This window comes from Eucalyptus grandis, chromosome 8, assembly GCF_016545825.1.
Source record: "Eucalyptus grandis isolate ANBG69807.140 chromosome 8, ASM1654582v1, whole genome shotgun sequence".
Classification (NCBI taxonomy): domain Eukaryota; kingdom Viridiplantae; phylum Streptophyta; class Magnoliopsida; order Myrtales; family Myrtaceae; genus Eucalyptus; species Eucalyptus grandis.
In genome coordinates this window covers 34,298,071-34,313,624 of record NC_052619.1, presented here as the reverse complement: position 1 = coordinate 34,313,624, position 15,554 = coordinate 34,298,071, and the positions used below count along the sequence as shown (strand labels likewise).

General features: G+C 36.1%; 1 protein-coding gene across 1 annotated transcript; it reads left to right on the top strand.

Moving 5' to 3' along the window:
* The first annotated feature begins 14,116 nt into the window (after positions 1-14,116).
* Positions 14,117-15,286, top strand: LOC104414173 (F-box/kelch-repeat protein At1g23390). Its single transcript, XM_010025205.2, has one exon. The coding sequence runs from the start codon at positions 14,117-14,119 to the stop codon at positions 15,284-15,286; it is 1,170 nt and encodes a 389-aa protein (XP_010023507.2).
* Positions 15,287-15,554: the final 268 nt, after the last annotated feature.

Genomic DNA, 15,554 nt, shown 5'->3' with positions numbered 1-15,554 from the left:
GGGAACTTCTTTTCCATTCGGTGCTTGGACTTTGCGGTACTTCTCGACGGGCTTCAAAACTCGAGAACCTTCTAGGGTGATTTGATAACTATTTTATTTTCGAAAATAATTTTTTTTTATTGAGAAATAGTTTATTCTAATTATGTTTCATGAACGAATTTTTGAGAATTTGAAAATATTTGGTGATGCATTTGATACGATTTTCAAATTTTATTTTATGACTTTGAATTTTTCTTTTAATTTTTTAATAATCTTATTACATTTATTCTTTTCTTTTCTCTTCTTCTTCTTCTTCTTCTTCTTCTTCTTCTTCCTTTAGCAAGTCACTAGCCTCGGCCATATCCAGTGACCTTAGCCTCATTAGTCTAAGCATCACCAACAGAGGCCAGCGACCGACTAAAAGAAGATGAAGAATAAAAGGGAAAAAGGAAAGAAAAAAAAATACTTGATTATTTAATTATTCTCAAGAATAAAGAATCAACTTCTTGTTACTTCTTAATTTTGTTAAAAGTCTATCCTCGAGAATAAAGTTACCAAATAGATTTTTGTTCTTCTTTTGTTTCGAGGAATAAAAGAAAATAATCATGTACTATTTGGCACATTACCAAATAGGCCTTTGATTCGGTCCCTCCTTAGTCTCACCGATTTGAACGAATTAAAGGGTAAAACTAAGGGCACGAATGATAACCATTTTGTTCTAGAAATATATTCCCCAAATGATTTTTTGAGTAAAAATACTCATTTAATAATGACATAAAATTTATATTCTTGAAATAGAAATTCGTTTAATAACGACACAGGATTTCTCCCTTTCGAGCGGTAGTCGATGGCAGGCAATGGTAGGCGGATGGTCAGCTAGTAATAAGGGTACGTAATAAGAAGAGTTTTTATTTCTTATTAATAAAGAAATAGAAAATTTTACTTTTCATTTTCGCTCAAAACCTTTTTTAGAACTACAAATTTGTTCTAGAAATAAAATAAAAAATGAAATTGTGTTATCAAATAGATTTCTATTCCAAACATATTCCCAATAACAACAAAATAATTCTAACAAAAAATAAAATGATCATCATGCGCATCCTAAAAGTATCTATATAAAAATACTCATCTCAAGTATAATGTGGAGACGATCATTGGCACCACAGATAGTCAATTCACATGGACCAAGATGCGGGAAGAATTAATCCAAGTTACAATTGAGCAAATTTTCGATGGCTTCTCATTGCATGGAAGCACAATTATCTTTGGAAATAATTATTTCGACATTCAAGTCTCAAACGATACCAATCGATTTGATAGGTTTAGTTTGCTAACATTGGCAATAAAGGGAACCTATTGCAAAAGTTGTATGAAATTAAGGGCTTGATTGATGAATTATAATTTCAAGGATCAAGTTGTAAAATAAAGCAAGTTCAAAGACCAAACAAAATATGCAATTTTTTCCAAATTTTTTCCTATATAACGTCTGTTTTAGTTATGATTATTACTTTTTATTCCCACCTCACGCTCAAGCACTTTGATTTCTAAATAAATGAAACACCCGAATTTTTTAAAACATAAAAAATATGATATGTAAATTAGCATAAAAGTCGTGATGTTCTAAATTGGAACAATAATTTTTGTTTGAAGAAGAAGAAGAAGATGTTGTAGACCTTCCTAAGATCGCCGCCCGAGAGGAGTAAAGCGGCTACAATGGAAAAGGTAAGAAAGTAACATTTTGGAAAATGGACCTTTCTTTTGGAAATCCAAAGAAAATTTTGGATTTGGCACCAAAATTAGTGATGAAAGTCGCCATCAATCAATTTAAAAAAATTATGATGAATGCACGATCGTATGGGAGGGTGCCCCATTACGCGCCCTGCCCACAACGCTCTTTCAGTGCTATATTCTCTACTCACATCTTAAAAATACAACTATCAATGATTCCCTAAAATAAATGATTGCAAATTTCCGAACACGTAATCGGGTGAAATTTTTTGGTCGTTTTATGCTCCAGCATGACTTCATGTGCTGTGCGTGTTTGTGATCTAGAAAATATGCAAATGATGTTCAAAAATTATGCATGAGTCTTCATTGTGTTGTGTATGCATGTGCAAGGGTTTTCAAAGCTGAATATATTTTTAGACAGAATAATTATGGTATTTCAAACCATGAGTTGGCTTCGTGCAATGGATTTTGTAGTGTAGCTAGTTGCACAAACAAAGTAAAAGCCTAGACATATTATGAAAGGGCAGCGTTATTTTTACTCTCTATATGATAAAATCCACTTAATTTTTATCAAAAAGACAAAAGTGTCCTTTATTATTCAATTGCAATTTAACTTTGGAGTCCTAGACTTATTTACTCTCCTTTTTTTTTAAGTTTTTCTGTATCTATATAGGATTTACTTACCATACATAAGAACTTCATATGCTTAGTTTTTGTTTGTACTGCATTTTCCATATATATTAAAGGCACTATTTTTTTTATTGTTAATATTACTTTTATTGTCAAAAAGAGAAATAACGAGAAATATCCAAGAAATCTTTTTCTTTTTCACGCTATCAATCATATTTCCAAATACTTTTTCTTCCACAGAAGGACGGCCATATATAGATATCTTGCTGTTTTTAACTTATTTTTTTGCTCCAAAAAACTTTGGTGTTTTTCAACTGGTTGATTATAGCATGATGACAGTCTATTTATTCATCGAAAGCCTTTTTTTTATTAAACGGAGCAACGACTATGCTTATTTAATTTTTCTAACATGATTCTAGCATCAGGACTGCTATTTTATTTAAAAAGAGGAAAGATTGAATTGAAAATCTTATCGATAAGTTGTCCCAATTTTGTCCATATGTACCCGCTTTCCGCGAAATTCTTGAGGATTACCTTCAAAATGAGATCAAAATGCTAACAACCCCAATTCTAGAAAGCTTACAATATTATGACATATAAAAAGGGGGAAAGTGATTGCTTTGAGGGGAACAAAAGAATTGAGGCCCTATTTTTTTTTTAAGAAAATTATATCCATTACTTAAAAGGATACAAAAGTACATAGTACTCATGACTTAGGAAGTACCGACACTTTCCGAAAATCTCCGTATCATGTCGAACACTTTAACACGTATCCGATACTCGAACATTTTTCAACACTTGATCAACACGAGTCGAGAGTCCGACACCATATCAACTTTTCGACACTCGAATCAAAATTTCAACATACGAAAGTTTCCGACACACACTTCGACACGCAGGTCAATTTTAAAAAATTCAATAAATGAAGGATTAAAATATATGTGAAAAATAAAAATCAAAAATTAAAAATAACAAATTAGGAAAGAATAAAAACCTAATATTTTCTTATCTTCTCTTTTAATTCTCACTTTCTCAGTGATATACAATTTACCCTCAAATTTTTTTCTTACCTTTTACCAAAAAAAAAAAATTTACCCTCAAATTTTTTTCTTTTTCTTTCGGCACACGTCTAACACGCAAGTCTGGAATGTGAATTACTTTTTTTCTTTGCAAGTTTTATGGATTTATTGAAATGGAATTAAATTTGTCAAATTTAAACAATAAAGTATTAATAAATGGTGGATTTATGTTTTTAGTGTAAATTTATTATAGGAAATTTTTATTATTTATTTATTTGCAAATTTGAATAAGATTAATTTAATTGAAATAATCATAAAAATCATAATTTATTATTTATATCTAAAATATACATATAATATACGACATATCCTAACGTGTTGGAATTCTCTATTTTTTTAGAAACAACGTGTTGCTGCGTCGTGCCATGTCATGTCGCGTGTCGTTTGTCGATGCTACTTGTCAAGCAAATCGAAATAGAGTAAGAATACTAAAAAGTAAAACCAACTCTAGAAAATAAGGAGGATCAACGAAACACCAGCAAAATTAAGTATACACTCATTCCACAATAATAGATTTGTCTAGCAAAATTGAGGGCCGATCATTGAATCTCTTGTCTTTCACATGCTGAAGTTTCTTCTCAATAACTTCAATATTTTTCAGTTGATAGTGTGCACTTAGACTAGGCTTCCTTTACACCATTGTCATATGAAGACAACCAAAATAGGTTGAATAAATATAGATCTAACATGTGGAGAAACAAATCTTCGTAATTCAACTATATGCCAAAACCCCTACAATCATCATTAAAGCGGAAGGTAGAAAATATGTACACGAACAAAGTAGAAGAGTATCGAATTCCCGAAAGCATATTTATTAAACTCCCAAATCTAGATTGAAATAGGATAGCCCTCAAATTTATAACTTGATCGGGATAGTTCAAACTCTCAAATCAAGAACTAGACCTGAAGAAAAAAGCTCCCAAATCCAATCGGGAGAGAAGAACAAAGCAAAAGAGAAATGTTTGCCAAGGCTCGAAAAATGCCAAAAAATGGCTTTGGGTAGCTGGATCGGATCAATTGGGCGTTGAACCGGGCTTAAGGGTGACTGAACCGCTCGTCCAAGCCATTAAATTGAACTCCACAGGGCTCAAGCCACAATTTGATGGACGCTGGGCCAAGTTAGCCCAGTTTAGAGGATTGTGCCTTGTGTATTATCCCTCTATCACCAGCAGTACACTAGCCAACTCAAGCGTGCGATACCACAACGTGTAAGAAAGCAAGAACGCAAGCGGATTGGGAAAAATATTCCATCAGTAATATTAATCAACGGCACAAGCTACATACATGAAAGGTGGAGCACCTCGAATTTTGCAAATTGGTGATCGCCGGTCTACCAACACCCCAATTCCTAAGACTTTCCCAAATCCCCAGTTCGAGTTGGCTTTCACATCTAATACGTATGTTGAAAAGCAGGGGGAAGTGGCCACCACCACCCAGATCACATTTGATTGATAAATCATAATTAGAACCAAATGTGAGCAGACTACCTTGTAAATAAAACTACTTTCATGATCTCTTTTGACTTGATAAGAAATTGGGCTTTTTAAGCTTATCCAACTGCTATTCCCACAAAATAAATGGTAAAGCAAAAGATTTGTTCAAAGCCATTTAATTTTCTATTAAAACAAAATTGCAGATGATGGTGAAGAAAAGCGTTGATCTCAATCACGCTCACGTTCTGCTTGCGAAGAAGATGTTTTCTCTTGGCAAAAATGCCAAGTTATCGCAACCTAGTATTATCTCCAAAGAAAATGGCATTTAAAAATCCATTTGATAAAGCCCCGAGAGCTTATCCAATTTTAAATCAATATTCATCAAAAAGATTTTTGCAATTTTTTATGCTAAATTAATTCTAAACTAGAACTAACACTAAAATCTAGTAAGAATACTCAAAATCTAATTTCTATATTTCTAAAGTTTTTAGTTATTACTTTTTTAAAAATTATTGCCAAAATGGAAACTTAAATCGAGTTAGGAGACTCAATTCGAATGTGGGTTTCACCTTGACCTTATGTCAATTGTGTAAAGACAAGCATTAACTTACGTTGAGCTTATTTCTCTAAGATGACCTTGTTTCTCTTTTTGTTCTTGAAAATAAAAAATTAATTTTTTTTACTTTTATTTGTATTCAAAATCTTTTTTTAGGCCACTAATCTATTCGAGAAATGGAAAAATTATTTAACATATACAAACAAATTTCTATTTTTCTGTTCCAATAAACAAAAGAAAAATAATATAGGAAAATAGAAATATTACTAAACAGATCCTATTATACATAGGTTTTTTGGCCGTCTCAAAACGGGAACCTCTCGCCAATTATTGTCTAGTAAAATGAGGAAGCCTTTTGCGCAATGGTATGCTTTCTACCGTGTATGGCCGGCAGAGGAGTCCTTGGAGTGTGACTAAAGTTTCGCTTGTTTTGTGCACAATGGATAATTTAAAAGATATTCTTTTTAAATAATTATTTATATCGGTCAACATAATTAATTAATAAGAAATATTTTCATTATCTATAATAATTTATATCTAAAAATTTTCATTGACCATGAAAATATTTTTTATTTATTCATTTTTATATGTCATGCAAGTGATCATTTTTTGAAAAATAGTTTTTAAATCATTCATTTTTCACGATTAAAATGGAGCCTAAATTTTAGTTGCAATGCAGCATGCTAACTAAAAAAAAAAAAAATAGCCCCAATTGCTTGCCTATTCGGTCCCTATTCAATAATCAATACTTAGGGGCAAGTTCAAAGGGTTAGGGACGTAAAAGTATGAAAAGGGAGCGAATGAATGGGGGTGGCCTCAAGGTTAAACGAATTTTAAAATTGGATGATGAGAGGGAATAAAAATGAGAATGTGACAGTGGGTTTATGTAATAATGATGATTTTTCTTCCTGCTTAGGGGTTAAGTTTAATGATTGTCGGCGAATTCAATTCCTAATGTTCTAATGAAGTACATGAAAAGTAGGTGTCAATAGAAAAAATATGGAAGAGCCCCAGAAAATTCTTGATACTGACTTGATGTAGCAGGAAAGTGAGGGGACTAGAGTTAATCTAGCATAGAGCACGCCAATATATAAGGAGTCTAAACTCGAGTAAGTCAACTGAATCAACCGAATCTTTTTCAATTGGGAAAGACGAATCCTCTTCCTAAAATCTTTGGTTGCCTATTCTACACCACAATGTGATCTCTGCTCTCGCCTCACTGCCCTTCGCATCACAACTTATCGTCGCCATTGCATTCGACTTATTAGCTGTTCAAAGAAAGCATGTCATCGCGCACACATGTATGGAGCTGGAAAACTCATGGGTTCTGTATTTTGAAGAAAGACAAACCAGCACAGAAACGATGCCTGACACTTATAAAGGGGATAAGGATGATATGTCCATCTGTCGGAGTAATAAATAAGCAAACAAAATATAATCGAGCAAGATTCACATGGTCGACGCGTCCTCCTGACTCTTTTGATATACCAAAAGAAGTATCGTGGGGATTGACCGGGCATTTAAACTTAACTATCTTAGGACTCCGTGGCGGACATGCCAGGTTTGACGTGTGATTCGCGCGACTCCTAGTTCAACTAACCCCTCACCAACTCTCGGATTCATTGTTATCTTGCATCCTCATCAACATTGAAACAATTATTTATTATGTATCTGAAAAGGAGGTGCCATGAAAGCAGCTCTTTCTCTCTCTCTTTTATTTTCTCCTTTTTGTCTATCTTCCGATCTATTTCTCACCAACTTCGTGTACTGCTTGATGGAAGCGGTCGGCCACCAAGGACTGGCATTCCCCAAGTTTCGAATGGATAATGCTGACGTGATGATAATCCCTTCTGATCCACAGTATATCCAGGGTCTGCATTGTTTGAAAAGCTAGCCCAGTAGATACTTCGACCTGTTGTACAAAAATTTTCATTAAATACTCATGTTTGGTAATATATCAATACATCCCGACAAGATGGATAGACAAATCGAATATTTGTCTAAATATTTAAGATTAATGTTATGATCCATTATCTTGCTTTCGAAATTTAATATCAACATCTCTCGTCTTGCCAAAATTTTAATTTGTTTTCTATTAGCGGTCAAGTTTCGTCAAGTAAGTCTATTTTTGCCTTAAATTTGAATACATTTTATCAATTTATCGTTTTCTACTACGCTCTTACATTAGAATTTTAGTGTATTAATGAGAACAAAATTTTAACTATGAGATGGCAAAATGAGTCTAGAACTCATATTTTAACTCATATCTAATGGAGTAGGTATAAATTGGTTGCCTTGAGTTTTAAAAACAGACTTATATGAGTCCAAGAAAAAAATTCTAACAACTAATGGGTCTTAAATGAGTTGAGAACTAACTCATTTCAAACCTATTTGAAAAATAGAAAAAAAATTAACGGTCTTCGCCCAATGCATCAAGTGGAGTTAGAGATGGAGAAAATTATCCAAAAATCATAAATCTATTGTATGAGAGCCAATTCAGTCATAAATCTTTCAATTGTGCTAATTTGATCCTAAATTTTTGAAAACTTATCAATTTAGTTCTAAACATTTTATAACTTAGTTCTAAATATTTTGATAAGTTGTCAATTTAGTTCAAAATTTTTTTTAACAATTTGTCAATTTAGTCCTACCGACCGGAAATAATTGACATTTTTAAATTTTTATATTATTTTCCATTTCTTTCATTTCTTTTCTTTCTTTCCCTCTTCCTATAATCAGTTGTCCAACCTTAGTCAGCCTATTTAGTGGTTGAGCCGACGAGGCTCAACTTTACTATCACTAGGCAAGGTCTAGCCTTGCCAACCTAGCCAAAGGCTTACTGCCAGCCTAGCCAAAGGCTAATAGTCGGCCATTGCCTAGGCTTGGTGACTAGCTAGAGGAAGAAGGAAAGGCAAACAAAATAATAAATAATATATATATATATATATATATATATATAAGAAATACAAAAAGAATGTAAAAAATTATCTAACACCAACATCGATCCTACCATGTAGGACAGCATACACTAATTAGACCACCATGTTGGTTATTTCCCCCGAAAAAAAATTGTCGAAGAGACTAAATTGGTAAATCATTAAAAGATTTAAGACTAAATTAGCAACTCATTCAAAGATTTAGAACTAGATTGATACATTTAAAAGATTTAAAATAAAATTGACAAATTGTCAAAAGGCTTAGTATGATTAAAAGGTTTAGGATTAAATTGATATAATAAGAGTATGTTTGGTAACATTTCTGTTTCTTAAAATAATTTCTAATTAGAAATAATTCTTTTTTATTCGTTCCCGAGAATAATTTCTAAGCATTTTAAGCTGTTTAAGTAACTATCCAAAATTTCAATTCCCATAATAGAATTGCATTTGGCACCATGTTCAAAATTTCTACTTCAAATCATTTTCTTTTAATTTTTAAATAATTCTATTACTTTTTTTTTCTTTTTCTTCTTTTCTTTTTTACCTTTCTTTCTCTTCTTCTTCTTCTTCAAGTTGCTGGTCGTCGACCTTGGGATGACCGGTGACCGGCCAAACGAGGGCTAGCAACCTCACCGGAGTGTCATCGACCTCGGCGAGGCCATGCCTCGTCAACTAACCTCGTGATGGCCCAACGAGGTCGAGCCCCGCCAACGGTTGGGCAAGCTCGACCTCGCCCAACCCCGCCAAGGCATGGCTCGACGAAGCCGAGCCTCACCGGTGGCTGAAGTTGCCTCGAGCAAGCTCGCCGAATTGGTTGCCGGTGACCGACGGCGGTGGGCGACGAACAACAGACGGTGGTGGATGGCAACGGCAGCAAATGAAGAAGAAAGAGGGAAGAAGAACAAGAAAAAAGAAAAAAAGAAAAGAAAGAGAGAAAATACGTTGCTTGATTATAGAATTGTTCCTAGAAACAAATAATCAACTTTTTTGTACTTTTCGATTCTATTCCAAATCTACTTTCGAGAACAAAAAAATAAAAAATTGTTTCCGGAAACAAAAAATTTACCAAACGAATTTTTGTTCCAAATTTACTCCCGAGAACAAAAAAATAGAAATTGCTACTATTTGGCAAGTTATGGCACATTTGATAATGATTTTGTTTCGGAGAATACTTTTTTGTCATAAATGATTTTTTTTGTTTATGTTCTCGGGAACAATTTTTGAATATAAGACATGCTTAGTAATTGCAAAAAAAATTCTATTCCTAGAATAGAAATGTATTTGGTAAAATTGTATAATTTGGTTGTTTCTTTTAATTTTTAAATATTTTTATGATATTTTTCCTTTTTTTCTTCTTTCTTTTTCTTTTTTTCTTTTTATTCCTTCTTCCTCCTTTGTGGCACCGTGGCGGCCGGCTGGGCAAGGTCCAGCAAGCTTGCCAAAGCCTCGCCAAGCCACCATGAGGCTCGACCTCACCCTGGCAACACGAGGTCAACCTCTCCCTGGCCTAGCGAGGCCAAGCCTTCCCATGGCTCAGTGTCGCCCAACCCTCATCGGCCGATTGCAGGCCATGGCTGAGGTTGGCAACTGGTCAAAAGGAAGAAGAAGGAAAGAAAAGAGAAGAAAAAAGAAGAGAAAAGAAAAATTTGTTCCAAAGAACAAGAAATTACTTTTTTTTTACTTTTTATTTATATTCCAAAGCTATTCCCCGAACAAAAATTTTACCAAACAGGCTTCTATTCTTTTTTCGTTTCTCGAAATAAAAGAACATAAATTTTTTTTCCGGAGAATAAAAACAATTTTTACCAAACAAGTCATTACCAAACAAAGCTTAAGTTTAGGATTTTTTGAACAATTACGTAAGAAGCATAGTCTTAGAAAACAACAATATTTCATCTTATGCTCAACTTATATTGGATTGACTCCAGTTTTGCTTAATTCCTTTTCTTTTTCTTTTTTTAATTCTGAATATGATTACGTCATTGATGGCTATTTAGTATCTGAGAGTCTCCTTATACTTAATTTAAAGTAATTGAGCATTTTTCAGATTTTTGATCGGCAAAGTTGCCGATTCACCTTTTGGATTACATGGTTGGTTATCGTTAGGAGATTTCTCACGAAGAAAATCAGAAACTTTCACTCACTATATTTACACTGATTATATGTTTAAGCGATAAATTTATAAATATATATATATATATATATTAAATTGACTTGGATCAATTAAGCATCCATTTACCATAACCGTCATCAAAACACATGCATACTTTTTTAGTTCTTTATGTGCATTTCAATATTTAGATTATTTTCTTTTATTTACTAACAAATTTTATTTAGTTAATTTATTTTTTTAATTTGATGAAAAAATTATCCAAATAACATATTCATATAAAGAGTTTAAAGTGGGTTAAATGTTTTGGTATGAATATGAATATATTTTAGTTATATGAATTGGGTTGAGTCAGATTTAAATCGCTTAAATTGTATTACATAAAAATATATCAATTTAGATAAGACCCATATCAATTATTGGCACAAATTATGAGCTCGTCATGTCAAACAAATGACAAGAAACCAACAAAATGTTCATTGGCCAAAAGAGGCCAAAGGTAGACTTCTCCCATTTTATAAAATTGAATTTCGTAGGTCACAAAACCCAAAAAAAGAGAAAAATTGCTAAATATGCAATTAAAAAGATTTTGGCCAATGTCGCGGTTAGAGTGGCTGGCTTCCACGGGATCGTCCGCACGTGTCCACATCGGCTGCCGACGGTGTTCAGGTGGGGATGCATCCCAGACCGTGTGATGCTCCCGAGCTGGTGGGTCCCGCATAGTTCGGGGACCAAACTACGGGTGGTTGAATCCATTTGTCTTTGTCTTGTTTATTATTATTATTATTATTATTATTATTATTTCCATGGAAATTAGCGTCTCAGTTCCACCGGTTCGAAGTTTCCAGCCAGATTCCCCTAACCAAAGTTAGACTTTTGAATACGACGAGAAGATGTCAGCGAAAGGAAAGCCATTTTCTCTTAAGGTTAATACCACCAAAATTTTCAAATTATGTACACTGTAATATAAAAATCTATAATTTATTACTTTTTTTTTTTTTTTTTTTTTGTGACCAAAGAACCCCGCACGGCCAAAGCAATGGGAGGTAAACTACTAAAAAAGGCGACACTTGCTACCACCACACATGCCACTGGATGAGACTCTTGACCTTCCTGCAACTTGCATTGCAAGAGCTTCGAACATTAGACCTCCTCGATGGAAGTCTAGCGCCTACCCAGCTGAGCCACCGCGGCGGGTAGTAAAAATCTAGAATTGTTTGTATCCCTAAAAATAGCAAAAATAACCCAAACTTTTTTTATGTTATAGATAACCTCGAATGAATTGAAATAGATAGTATATATGTCATACATGTATAACTTTGAATTTTTTTTGTGACATAAAAAAAAATTCAAAGTATTTGTGCTAAATAAGTATATTTTGAGGCTTTTTTTGTTCTTTTCTTTAAGCATGTTGCTAGGGTTTGGAAGGTAACATGGAGGAAACAATGGGCGGAAAACCCTTTTCTTAACAGCAGCAACGTCTATAATTTTAAATTGTTAAACCCATGTGTCCACTTGCTGTTAAAAAATATTCCCGAGATCCCTTGGTGTATTATTCTACAAGTTACGCGGACATCAGATTAAATATTTAAACCCTTATGATATGCTTATTGATAGCTCGATGAATTTCAAAAGCTAAGGCTTAAGACGTAATAGTGAAATGACAATTAATTCAAAAGGGAGAGGTCCGGCAAGTCCTGAATTCTGATAACCAATACAATGGATAAGTTTAGAATTTTTAATATTTTTAGTCCGCCACTATTTTGGGTCTAGTTGGTATTTGATGTTGGTTGCCACGTTCATTTGTCAACACATCTTTTTAATATAAATGATGAATAAGAAAAAAAAAAAAACGCCAAGTTCAAAGATTTAATTAACCCTAAAAATATATAAAAATTTGGTTGAAATGTTGATTATTAGTTTGAAAATTCATGATGATTCATCCCGAAATAATATATATATATATATATATATATATATATATACCTTATCGGCATTCACCGCTTCGAATTTTGAAAGTTGCTTTAAATGACACGTCTGAAAGTCATCACAAATTATGTCTAAATCGAGGGCATGATGCAATAGACAAATAAAATGAGAAAACCTAGCTTATTCCAATTACATCATAGACCCATCACAGATTACGTCATAGACATTATGGAATTGGAATTTACAGCCTTTTTCGGAGATTGGGCAAATAATATAATCTGTCAAAGTCTTACCAATAATTCCAACCAAAAAAGTGTCTTACCAATAATCGATTTTCTTTTCCCTAAAAAAGTGTGATTTCCGATGGAGAAGTTAGGGTTTCTTTACATGATGACGACGACTTTAATCTCTCAAACTCAATCATTGAGACGTGTATATAAACATAATGTTGGACATGTACTTGAATAATTATATTATGATACATATGGAGATATGGTTGTACGTTTAGTCTCCACATTCAGTAGATATGCATCAAGGAATTTTCAGATTTCTCTCACTTTGAAGAGCTGCTTCAGGAAATTTATTATATAAGATTTTCATTGAGTGGTGACATAGTTGCATTGTGGAAGTTGTAGCTAAAATCTGTTCTTTAGAGCTAATGGTAAAAATCCAATAATTTCTTAACTTAAATTAAACAAAGCCAAAACAATCCCCCCCCAAAAAAAACAACACAAATAACATAACTTTTATACGGTTTTCATTTTTATATCATAAGTTTTCAATTGATAGGTTGAGTGTTATAATTTTTTAAAAACTTTTACTTGAATGAGGTCGGAGTGACATATAAAGTTATTGAATTTGTGGTAAAAAAATTTCAAAATAATTTATGTAAATTACTATATGAAAATTATTTCCTTAATGGTGTGCGCTCCCCTCGATTTCCCTCTTTGTTCAGGAATAGAGCACATATTAATTAAACTTATGTATTCAGAATTCTAGGTAAGACTTTTGGGCACTATTGATTATGATCTACTCCTTGAGACGGTTTAATATTGACCAATTCTTTTTTTCATCATACACCATATTAATTTGATTATTTTTATTACTGGCCAACTGCAAGAAAAACCACCGACCAAAAAAAAAAAACTGCAAGAGAAACCAATTCCAATACGCAAAAGCAATTGCAAGAGAAACAACGTTCGGGAGAAGACCACCGGTATACATGTCGTTAGCTTCATAGCCATTAATTATATAAAAGCTGTCATTCGGACAAGCTTGGTCCAGCAACTTTATAATATATTCAAACCGAACATGTACAAGGGAAATTTTGCTTTTTTTTTTCCCTTTTTCGGTGCGTCAGGTCTGACCCTCATGAGAATTTAGTTTCCTGTTTTATGAATAAATACATATAATATATTCAAACCGAACAAGTACGAGGGAAATTTTGCATTTTTTTTTCCCTTTTTCGGTGCGTCAGATCTGACCCTCATGAGATTTTAATTTCCTATTTTATGAATAAATACATAAGAAATTATCAAAACGTGATGATGACATTTCCATTTTATAGGCATTAAAAACGAAAAAATTTCAAGAAATCGCCGCTGGCCTTATCCAGTAAGAGGGGCCGGGGGAGAGAGAGAGAGCGACGAAAGAGTCCGACCCGTTCGACCTGGTTCTATTTAAAACCTGCGCTCGCACGTCGCCTCATCGTCTTCCTCGAAAAAGTAAAAGAGAAAATGGCGGCGGCAGCGCGAAAGCACGGAAGCCTCGACGACGACGGAGGAGAAGAAAAAGAAGCAGGCGCGGTTCTCCATGGCGACGTCCTCGAGCTCACGCTCTCGCACGTGCCCCTCGTCGACCTCGTCCCCGCCGCCCGCGTCTCCCGCTCCTGGAGCCTCGCCGTCTCCTCCTCCCTCCGCCACCTCCGCCGGCCCCGGCCGTGGCTCCTGGTCCACTACCAGAGCCCGCGGCCGCCCCACGCCGTCTCATCGCGCGCCTACGACCCCCGCTCCCGTGTCTGGATGGATCTGGAGGCCGGCCCCGGCGCCGCGGCGGCGAAGCTGCTGGCGTCGGCCCCCCTCCGGTCGTCGCACTCGGCGCTGCTCTACGGAGTCTCCCCGGCGCGGCTCTCCTTCTCGCCTGACCCCCTCCACCTGACGTGGCGCCACGCGAGCCCTCCCTCCGCGTGGCGGGTCGACCCGGCCGTCGCCCTCGTCGGCAGCCGCCTCGTTGTCGCCGGCGGCGCCTGCGACTTCGAGAACGACCCCCTCTCCGTCGAGGTCTACGACACGCGGGCCGGCACGTGGAGCGCGTGCGACCCCATGCCCGCCCCGCTCAAGGACTCCTCCGCATCCCTGTGGCTTTCCGTCGCCGCCGACGGCCGGAGGATGTACGTCATGGAGAAACTGACCGGCGCGACCCACGTGTTCGATCCGGAGGCAGGGGCGTGGTTCGGGCCGTACGACTTGCGCCCGGACCGCGACGTCTTCTACTCCATCATCGGCTTCTCCGGCGACCGCCTTGTCATGGCGGGGCTCCTGGGCAATTCGGAGGACCTGAAGGGCGTGAAACTGTGGGGATCGATGACGGTCGAGGCGGACGGGCTCGAAGAGATCTGCGACATGCCGGAGGAATTGGTGAAGGAATTGCGAGACGACAATTGCTGCGTTTCGTCCATCGGCATGTGCTTGAGCGGCGATTTTCTGTACCTGTACAGCAACTCGAAGCCCGAGCTCGTGTTCTGGTGCGAAAGGGAAGTCGAATCGGGGGCGTGGAGGTGGGGGCCGCGCGCGACGCAGCGGCGAGAGGCCGGAGCCTGGGCAAGAGGGTGGCGTACACCTGCGCCGAAGTCGGGATCGGGGAGCTGCGGGAGGCGGCGGCGACCGGGAACGGGAGGTTCGTGGTGACGACTGCGGAGGGGCAGTGATCGGCTGACGGTCGAAGAGGAACTCCGGGAAAGCCCGCTTTGTTTAACGTAGAATCATGCACAAAATACGGTCTTACGAAAAAATTTCTAATCTTTTTTCATCTCCTTTCGTTAAAGTCAATGCCAGATTGCTCTAAAATTCCTTTTTTGTTTCTTTCTTCCTTTCGGCTTCGGTAATGATGATTTTGGTCACAAATTATCCAGCGACCAAGTTGTTTTGACATCACGGTCAACATTGGCCAGTACCG